Raw genomic sequence first — 10,125 nt, 5'->3', positions numbered from 1 at the left:
GAAAGGCTCTCACCTCCATGGTAGCAGTGATCACATACTTCAGTCCTGTTATCTGGCGCAAGGGGCTGCCAGCAGCCTACAGTTGGGCCTGGCATCAGACACCACAGGGAAGAACATGGGTTGCAAAAGAAAAAGATAGAACTGCTCAGACTGGGGAGTGCAGTGCACAGAGGTTATTCACACCTGACACCTGCCTTGCAGAGATTCACACATGCCACCCCACCACACAGGGATTAACGCCTGACACCCGCATTGCACACAGATACATGCCCAGCACCTGCATCACACAGGGATTCGTACCCAGTCTGAGCACACACCTTGGTTCAGGACCCTCAGGGGACTTACGCACTGCTCTGCCTTGTTCCTACGTTATGATCGGGCTTAAATGTGAGATCACCAGTGAGCTGCTCAGACTGGAAGCAAAACTGTAGAGACTGGGGACACTTTCAGGCCAAAAAGCAAAGTGCCTAGGGGAGGTTTGGGCAGCTAAGAGGCTTTTCTTGAATAACAGCTTTGCACCTAGATGCCCAAGTCCTATTTTATGCACCAACATCCCCTGCTGGTTCCAGCTCCTAGCCTTTGGCTTGTCTCCCTGCCTCCGCCACTGAGTTCCTATGCACAGCTGAGCAAGTCACTTAATCCAACCTTTGTAGCCATGGTGGTCTTTCTTTTCCAGGGGCCTGATTTGAAACACCTACCATCTTATATGCAGAAGTGTAGAGCTGTCCCAGCTGCAGGTAAGACTGGGAGTTGTGCAATGAACAACTGGAACGGTGTAAAATGCTTAGTTCTTTGAAAAATCATTAAATCGCAGAGTTAGAACGGACCTCAAGCATCATCTCATTCAGTTCCCCACACAGAGACAGAAGGCTCTGGGCCTAAACCATCCCAGACAGATGCCTGTCCAGCATCTTGTTGGAAACCTCCAAGGAACGAGATGCCACCCCTTCCTGTGTTGGCTTGCTCCATTTTCCTACTGCTCTTGCTTTTCGGGAGTTTTTCCTGAGATTTGATTCAGATCGGTCTAAACTCATTGCTTTAAGTCCTGCACTTTGTGTCAAGGGAAAACAGTTGTCTCCCTTGTCTACCTAGCAGCCTTGCAAACATTTGGAAACTGCAGTTGTACCTCCCCCCACCCCTTTAATTTCCTTGTCTCCAGGCTAAACATGCCGGCTTTTCTCCACCTTTCCTCAAACAGCCTGTGTGCCAGTCCCTGTATTACCTTTGATCCTTGCTTTTGGACTCTCTCCAGTTTCTCTATGGCTTTCTTAAAATGCTGTGCCTTGAACTGGTCACCGTACAACAACTGAAGCCTAAGCAGCCCTGAGATGCTATCACTTCCCTTGTTCTGCATACGGTGCTGCTGTTAAAGTCGCCCAAAACTGCAGCTGCATTTTTGACAGCACTGTATTGCTGATTCACGCTTATTTTATGATCTCCCTTAGCCTTTGCATGCTTCCCCACAGGACCACTGCAGAGCCAATATGACTGCCTTCTGTCCTTTTGCATTTGTTTTAGTCAAATTTCATGTTGTCATCTAAAGCCCAGCTCTCCAATCTGTCAAGAGGCTTTTGACTGCTCATCCTAGCCTCTCAAGTGTTTACAGCTCCTCCTAGGTTTGTGTCATCTGCAATTTTTATTAGGAAGCTCTCTATTCCTGCCTCCAAGTCTTCGATAAAAAACGTTAAGCAGCACCAGCTCAGAATAGACCCTAGTGAAACCCTGCTTGAAACCTCTTGCCTTTCTGACATCAGTCCATTTATAGTTGTTGTTGTTGTTCAGGTAATTATACATCCACCTAATAGTGCCCATAATTCTGTCCAGCCCACATTTCTCCAGTTTACTTTTGAAAATGTCATGTTGGACTGTGTCAAAAGCTTTACTAGTGTCCAGGTAGATGACGGCCCCTGCATTTCCCCCCGTCCACCAAACTAGTGACCCTGCCTTTCATGACATTGCAGTGGCTATGAGATGTCCACAGCCAGTTTCTTCAGCTTCCTATGAAGTTTGTCAGGTGCTGCTGTCTTAAATCCATGCTAATTTGTTGACAGCTCTCTGATGTGCTTGTTACTGATTATGATCAGCAACTCTCACTTTTTTATACTCATTTTGTTAGCTCTCAGGTCCGTGGATTTTTGTGTGTGAAGAAATCAGGAGAAAAGCATCTCAAATTATGGACAGAATATGCAGGGAATGGAAGATCCTGGCTGTTTAAATGCCCAAAAGGTCAGGGCTTGACTTGCAAAATATATTGTCCTGGAAATAAAAACCTCATCCTCTGTAAGCTGGGCAAAGATTTTTTTTGGCCAAAGCTTTTTCCTCTGTATAAAATGGAGTGTTAAAATAATGTATTTTTTTCACAGGAAACTGTCAAGGACACATTGGTTTGGTTTGGTTTGGTTTTCTTGGAGATATTCACAACAAGGATCTCAGTCCATCCTGAAATGTTCTTTACGCTTCCTTTTTTTGAAAACATGCACATTTTCAAAATTAGCAATTGAAAAATTCAGAGGTCTGTTCCCCCACCCTCCCCCTTCAATGTTGTTACTGAATATTACGGCATGGATGATGTCCCAAGGTATTTTATCCTCTTTAATGTCTCATTCTTTGTTTTCCAGTTGGAAAAATTACAGAGCAGCAAATGGAAAAGGAAAGTTGGCTCTTCTGTTACTCTGGAACGTTGCCAAAATCAGAGAAGTTTTGAAAATGTACACAGTGAAAAAAGGAAGAAGCAGGGAAAACAACAGAGCCACCAAATGACTTTCATCCTATTGCTTTTTGATGGGAGAACCAGAAGAAGAATCAGGGGTGGGAAAACAAGCTTTTAAAATTTGAATCTGTTTCCAGTTGTTGAATAAGAAAAGAATACAAATACATCCATTTGAAATGAAATGGGAACTTTAATGCTGCCCCCAAATTCATTTCGTTTTCAAATTTCTCTGTGAAAATTTTAGAAAATGCTGACTTTTGATTTAAAATATTTGGTGTGAATCATCTGGGAGTAGCTCACACTTTAACATTAGTACTTGGATTATTTCAGCGCTATGATTGTTCCACAGAGATGTTCAGCTCAACCTCACTGGTCTGCACCCAGCCCGGCCTAGAAGAATAACCATTTCCCCCTTCTTATAGCTGTTTGGTGGCTCACCTATGAGATGAGTTTGCTAGACCTGAATTTCCCAAATAATAAAAATTCCCTCCACACTTTCCAATATTTCATTTATTTTTCAGATGCCTCCTAGTCTCACCCCTAGCCAAAAGGCCAAGGAGCAAGCTGGAGGGAAAGAGCAGCCTCCCGCTATGTAATCGAAATCCTTGCATTTGGAGGCATTTGTAAATTCTTGCAGGGGCTAGCCTGCCTACACTACACTGCAAAGAGCAGGCCTTCATCCTCTAACTACACAAAGTCATTCAAGGCCAGGAAGAAGGGTCTCTCTCCTGCCAGGTAAATAAAACCATATGGGCTGAAAACCACTTCATGGTAGTATGGTGATACTCCCCTGCCAGTAAGTCCAAGAACTGAATCACCCCATGGGTGAGACCCTGCCCAGGTGCCAGTGAGCCATGGTGCGAGGAAGTAGGAAAGGTAGATCACACCCCCGCTGTCCTGTCCATGCACAGACAGCATCATGCTACAGGGCTGCACAGCACAAAGTCCACATTTCCTTTAAAGCCAGAATTTGTTATATGACCACAGGCTGCAAGCATGAATTTAGCTGACTGATGGATTTGCAAAACAACCATCCTGCACGGAGGTTGGTGGCTGGCTGTGTTGGTATCTCTTGTTGTTGATATCTCTGCTATGGTGAGCCTGTCCTCAACATGGCATAGATAATCAAGGGAATGTAGAGTATCCAGAGCCTTGGGGTGTCCTTGGTGGCTGAGAGTGTGCAGGGAGGCTGTCATGGCTCCCAATCTGGCATGACTTGGGAGTCTCCAAGGGTAACATTTATGCTGGTGTAACTAGAATTACACAGGAAGCAGATGGGCAATGCAAACGCCAAAATCAGGGTAACTTCACCCTGTTCACTGCAGAATTATCCCCGAAAGAATCCCCGATTCCTTCAAGGGTAAAACTCTTCTGAAGTACCAGTGTAAGTGTGATCTGGCCAAACCCATCCCAGAGTAGCCACTGGCTCAAGTCAAACAGGCTATTTCCTGCTCCCTGGGTGGGTCTACATGTGCATGTACTGCGCAGTAACTTAGCACGTAGTAAGCGGTTTTTACGGGGCCGTCTACACATGCAGGCGTTACAGCTCAGTAACACTGTGTGTGGACTAACTTGGGACTAAAGTTAGTCCCGAGTCCGTCCACACACACAGGGTTATTGCGCAGTAAGGTGTCTACATGTGCTTTACTGTGCAGTAACTATTTGGGCATAAATTTGCTACCTGCATCATGCAGGTAGCTAACTTACACCCAAGTTGGCGTAAGTCGCCATAGTTACTGCGTAGTACGGGCACACATGTACAGACACACACCTGTACCGTGCAGCAATTTTTGGTTACTATGGAGTAACCTATAACTGCATGTGTAGACGTGTCCCCTGGGAAGTACTCATAGCTGCCCACTCTGTGAGCTGCCCCAGAAGAATTCCTGCTCCTGGCATAATGTATGTCGTGGTACAGAACTGCTGTAAGTTACATCAGGGTATGCATTCATCTGTCCATGCCCTCGTTAGCCCTATATTTAATTAGGCCATGGAACGGTGGAAAGTCTTGAACAGCCTGTCTTAAGATAGTGGTGCTTTGGATTTATTTCATAGCCTGGTATCAGAGTACTCACCAGGTGGGAAAGACAGATTTCAATCTCCTTGGGCAAAGGAGGTCATCAAGGTCTACTCATCCACCTCCTTGGGTGAATATTAGACAACCAGAAGGCTGTGAGATGAAAGGGGAGAGCAACTCTGCCCCCAACCTTGTTTGGTTAGAAGGGCCTGACTCGGGCTCACGGTTCTGGATCCTGTGGAAAGAGCGGCCTCCTGCCAGCCTGGAGCTGGCCATCTCTTCCCTATTGACAAAGTTAGTGGATCCTTACTCAGTGCTGGCTGCTGACAGTCCCTAACACTGTCGAGGAAGACCAGGCCCCAAAATTCAGCCTGTTAATTTTACTAGGTATTTGAACATTGGTTACCATAACACTTGGGGTGCCCAAGTCTATTCCTAGCTGCAGCCCATGGCTGCTTCCAGTGTTCACTGGAGATGAGAAGAAACAGGTGTTTCAATCTGTCAGCAAATTTGAAGAAGTTGGGCCAACATTTGTTTCATAGATTTCATAGATTTCATAGACATCAGGGCTGGAAGGGACCTCGGAAGATCATCGAGTCCAGCCCCCCGCCCAAAGGGCAGGAAGTCAGCTGGGGTCATAGGATCCCAGCAAGATAAGCATCCAGTTTCATCTTGAAGGTGTTCAATGAAGGCGCTTGAACCACCTCCGGTGGCAGGCTGTTCCAGACCTTGGGGGCTCGGACAGTAAAGAAGTTCTTCCTTATGTCCAGCCTGAAACGATCTTGAAGTAGTTTGTGACCATTCGACCTCGTCATCCCTTGGGGCGCTCTGGTGAACAAACGTTCCCCCAGATGCTGGTGGTCACCCCTGATAAACTTGTAGGTGGCCATCAGATCACCCCTGAGCCTGCGCTTTTTCAGGCTAAAGAGCCCCAGGGCTCTCAGCCTGTCATCGTAGGGTCTGCTTCCCTGACCTCTGATCATGCGCGTGGCTCTTCTCTGGACTCTCTCAAGCTTCTCCACATCCTTTTTGAATTGTGGAGCCCAAAACTGGACACAGTACTCCAGCTGCGGCCTCACTAAGGCCGAGTACAGGGGGAGAATGACGTCCCGGGATTTGCTTGAGAAGCATCTATGGATGCAAGCCAGCGTTTTGGTCGCTTTACTAGCCGCCGCATCGCATTGCAGGCTCATGTTCATCTTGTGGTCAATGATGACCCCCAAGTCTCTTTCTTCCATAGTGCTAGCCAACATAGCACTGCCGAGCCTATAAGGATGCTGCGGGTTTTTTTTCCCAAGGTGGAGAACCTTGCATTTATCGGCGTTGAACACCATCAGATTCTCGTCCGCCCACTTGCTGAGCCTGTCCAGGTCAGCCTGGATAACCTGCCTGTCTTCTGGTGTGGATGCTTTGCCCCAAAGTTTGGTGTCATCGGCGAACTTGGCCAGTTCTGATCGCTTCTGACTCCAGTGTCCACATCATTAATGAAGATGTTGAACAGTATGGGTCCAAGGACAGAGCCTTGGGGGACCCCACTGGTCACAGGACACCACGATGAGTGACTTCCATCGATTACTACCCTCTGGGTCCGACCCCGGAGCCAATTTTCCAGCCAGCGGATCGTGGAGGACCCAAGGCGACAATTGGCCAGTTTCTCCAAGAGGCGATCATGGGACACCAGATCGAAGGCTTTTTTGAAGTCAAGATATATGACATCAATCTCTTCTCCCTTGTCCAGGTGATAGGTCACCTGGTCGTAGAAGGAAATGAGATTGGTCAAGCAAGACCTACCCGCAACAAACCCGTGCTGGCTATCCCTTAAGATGTTGGCGTCGGCCAGTCCATTAAGGATGGCCTCTTTAATAAACTTTTCTAAGATCTTCCCCGGGATAGAAGTCAGGCTGATGGGCCTATAGTTAGCCGGATCCACTTTCCTCCCTTTCTTGAAGATAGGCACCACATTGGCCTTCTTCCAGTCTTCGGGCACTACACCAGAGCGCCAAGAGTTTTCAAAGATCCGCGCTAGAGGCTGGGCTATGATGGTCGCCAGCTCCTTGAGTACCCTGGGGTGAAGATTGTCAGGGCCAGCTGACTTGAAGGTATCCAGCTTCTCAAGATGTTCCTTCACAAAGTCAGCATTAAGGGAGGGCAGGGGATCACCCTCACCCGGACTTCCCGGCCCTGTAGCGGGCATGGGCGTCCCATGGGACTGATGAAAGACTGACGCAAAGTACCTATTTAATAGGTACTTGAAAAAGGACTTTTTATTGTCCTTGATGCTCGAAGCTAGTTGGAGTTCAGTTGCAGCCTTGGCTTTCCTGGTCTGCTCCCTACAGGACCGGACCAGTGCAGAATAATCCTCCTTGGAGGTGACTCCCATCCTCCATCCTTTGTAGGCCTTTCTTTTTAGCCTCAGGAGATCTGCTAGGTCCCTGGAGAGCCAGGGGGGCTGCTGTGCCCTCTTGCTGCCTTTCCTCCGAGATGGAATAGACTTAGTTTGTGCATTGAGGATCGCTCCCTTGAGGAGCAACCACTCCTCTTGAACTCCCCTCTCCCTGTGGTCACGGTCCCTTAGGGCCTCACTGACAAGCCTTGTTTGCGGGGTGGGGGCAGAAATGTTCATAACATCTAATGAAATGAAAAGAAAATTGTTTCAGGTCAGGCTAGATGTTTGGCGTGGACAAAATCACAACCATTTAATTCCCACCACTGTCACTTTTTTGGAATTGTTTTAACAAATAAAATTAGAGGATATTTTGAAATGAAAAATCATTTTGAACCAAAAAAAAAAAAAAAGAAGAAGATAACTCCCAACATTTGATTTGAAAAATGTCAAAAACAAAACGATTGAATTTTTCAGATTTTTTAAGTTTAGATTTCATTCCCCAAAACAATTCAACAAAATGGGCACAACTTGATGAAAGGTTTTGCTGTCACAAATCAGCATTTTGCAGTGCAAAAGGATTTGTACAAGGGTCATAGAGTCTTGTATGATGTTGCTGTATGTCATACAAGAGTCACAGAGCGCTGTTCTACAATCTGTGGGCCGCGGACCCCCGGGGGTCCACTGACTTTGTCTAAGAGGTCCATGAAAGATGACTATAATCAATCAAATGTACGTGAATGCCCACACTTACAATTCAAAAGGGTCTGCACCTCCATTCAAAAGTTTTTAGGGGTCCGCAAACGAAAAAAGGTTGAAAACCGCTGTCATTGAGAAGTAGACCTCCAGAGGTCAGCTAGAGGTCTTATTGAGCTCATGAACAGCCCCCAGCTCTTTCCAAAGACATGCCAGTTGTAGAACTCAACAACCTTTTCCAAGAAGCTTAGGTCCTTGGTCCCATTTCACAGCTGGAGAACCTGAGGAATGGGAAATGACTTGCCCCCAGTCACGCAACAGCTCAAGGGTACACACAGGAAATGCATCAAGGTCTCCGAGGTTCAGTGCATTGCTTTGGCCATGCACCCATTGGGATCCCTTAGGAGCATCTGAACAACTCAGCCACCTATTTGTTTGCATTAAAAATCATGTAGGAACAGAGATGAGCAACACTAGTTAGGGTCAGAGCTGAGGTACGTCTGGCCCAGCTTCAGGTCAAGTGAGTGGCAGCAGGGATGGCTCATTTGCCCCCAGCTGAGGTCTCAGCCTGCTCTCCAGGATCAGCCATCCCCCTGCGGAAGCAGAGCGCTGGGCTTATGGGACTGGTGCTATCATGACCCCCAGACCTGTCCAGCTAAGCTCCTTTGCTAAGCTCCTAGCCTCAACCACAGCCAGCAGCAATGAGTTTCACAAGCAATGCTGCACAGAGAGAGGGAGCATTTCCCCCCCAGGGTCTCCAGCTGCCTTTCTATCTCACATGCCATCACCTTGGCTTTGCATGGTAAGATAGGGAGCCCAAGAGCTGCAGGTCTTCTTCTCTGGACCAACCAGCCTTCAACGGCTCTCACCCCTTCCCTCTCTTAGACGACACTACATTTTCCGACTCTGTTTATATGGGGGTGAGTTCCCCGCTTATTCTCCTGGCCATCTTGCACTGCCCTTGGGGAGACAGGGCCCTGCCTACAGCATCCAGCTGCAGAGAAAAACAGGGCCATAGTCTCCCTTTCAGTCACCTATGCATCTTGCCAGAGGTATAGGTCATAGAAAGCATAGAGAAGTAGGCTCGAAGAGATCTGCAACCCCGTGGCTGAGGCAAGATCTTCCTTCTCCCAACCACCCTCTACAAATCCACTACACAGTTGACCTTCATACAGCCACAAGACGTAACACCCTTAAGTGCCACAGGTAAAGCAGGGGGACCACGGTGTCTGCAAAGGTTGTTAAAGTATGCACAACATGTTATGTCAAAGCATGATTTAATGCTAGAGAGTTAGACCCACATTGCCCCCTAAAAGCACGTGGAGGGGAAGCTCAGGAGGGTGCAAGGAGCAGGAGACTCAGGCACCAGGCAGCCCACATAGAGGGGTTTCTTCCCCTTGCACAAGTGCCTTGGGAGGAAGGTGGTTCAGGCACACAGGGGTGGATGTGCGGGGCATCTGTGCCACTCATTGCCCGCCTGAGCCAGGATTGCTAGCTGGGCTGGGCCCCTGGTTCGTTGTGCTTGCTGGACTGATTCATCTCCATGGTCTTGGAAACTCGCTTTTCCTGCCCCCAGGAGTCTTCCCATGGGAGGCTACAGTGGCTCCTGTTGCCTTCCCCCGGCCCTGTGCCCTCTCCCACTGCGGGGCATGTCTGTCCACCAAAAACTCCACGTGTGAAGGAGCTCTGGGGTTTTATCCTCGGGGGAAAGCTTTGTTCCTGGCCTTGGCTTCCCTTCCGTGACAATGCCTGGGTACCTCTCTACTCCCTGGCAGTCGAGAGGAAGGGAGCAGCTCCCAGGGTGAGCTCCAGGCTCGAAGTCCTGGCTGCCTTGAGCATGTACCAGCAAAAGCAGGGAGGGGGAGGGAGGATGGCTTTAGCCCAAGGCGGTGCAGGCCGGAGATTTCTGGACTGCTGGAAAGCGGCCAGCTCTGAGCGCGCACCTTAGCATCAAAGTTTGAATTGAAAGGGGGGCGCGGGTGGGGGGGACCCGCTCCCACCCAAGATCATGTCTCGCCAGCTGCGGCAAGAATCCCTGGCCAAAGGCCTGCCTCCCCTCCCCCACCGCCAGCCGTCCGTCTGTCCACATAAACTTCTGGGGCCTGGACAAAAGGGACAGAGAGAAAAAGGAGGCCTTCAGAGGCATCCCCCACTGCTGCTGAGTGCACGGCTGCCTGGCCCCCCTCACCCTGGGTCGCCAGGCCACACGGAGGGCTGCCCCCCCCAATCCCCACCCCACTCATGCTGGCGTGAGCGTCCCCCCCATACAAGGATGCCCAGACAAGGGCGGGATTGTCCCTGCCGGCCCCTTCCCAGCAG

At 48.9% G+C, this 10,125-nt stretch overlaps 2 protein-coding genes across 5 annotated transcripts in view; both read right to left on the bottom strand.

Annotated features, from left to right (window-relative positions):
* Nucleotides 1-4,441, bottom strand: part of ZNF219 (zinc finger protein 219) — a 9,722-nt gene extending 5,281 nt beyond the window's left edge. Inside the window, exons 1-2 of the mRNA XM_025191147.1 lie at nucleotides 4,418-4,441; nucleotides 14-76 (exon numbers count right to left, since the gene is read on the bottom strand). Coding sequence (XP_025046932.1) covers nucleotides 14-76; nucleotides 4,418-4,441 — 87 coding nt within the window. The remainder of the gene's footprint in view (nucleotides 1-13; nucleotides 77-4,417) is intronic.
* Nucleotides 1-10,125, bottom strand: part of ARHGEF40 (Rho guanine nucleotide exchange factor 40) — a 32,737-nt gene that overhangs the window by 1,915 nt on the left and 20,697 nt on the right. For all 4 annotated transcript variants that reach the window (XM_025191157.1, XM_025191155.1, XM_025191156.1 and 1 more), the window contains one exon: nucleotides 14-88. The gene's annotated coding sequence lies outside the window, so the exon portion shown is untranslated. The remainder of the gene's footprint in view (nucleotides 1-13; nucleotides 89-10,125) is intronic.

Source organism: Alligator sinensis, unplaced genomic scaffold (assembly GCF_000455745.1).
Source record: "Alligator sinensis unplaced genomic scaffold, ASM45574v1 scaffold955_1, whole genome shotgun sequence".
Taxonomy (NCBI): Eukaryota; Metazoa; Chordata; order Crocodylia; family Alligatoridae; genus Alligator; species Alligator sinensis.
This window is presented reverse-complemented; position numbering and strand designations above follow the sequence as displayed.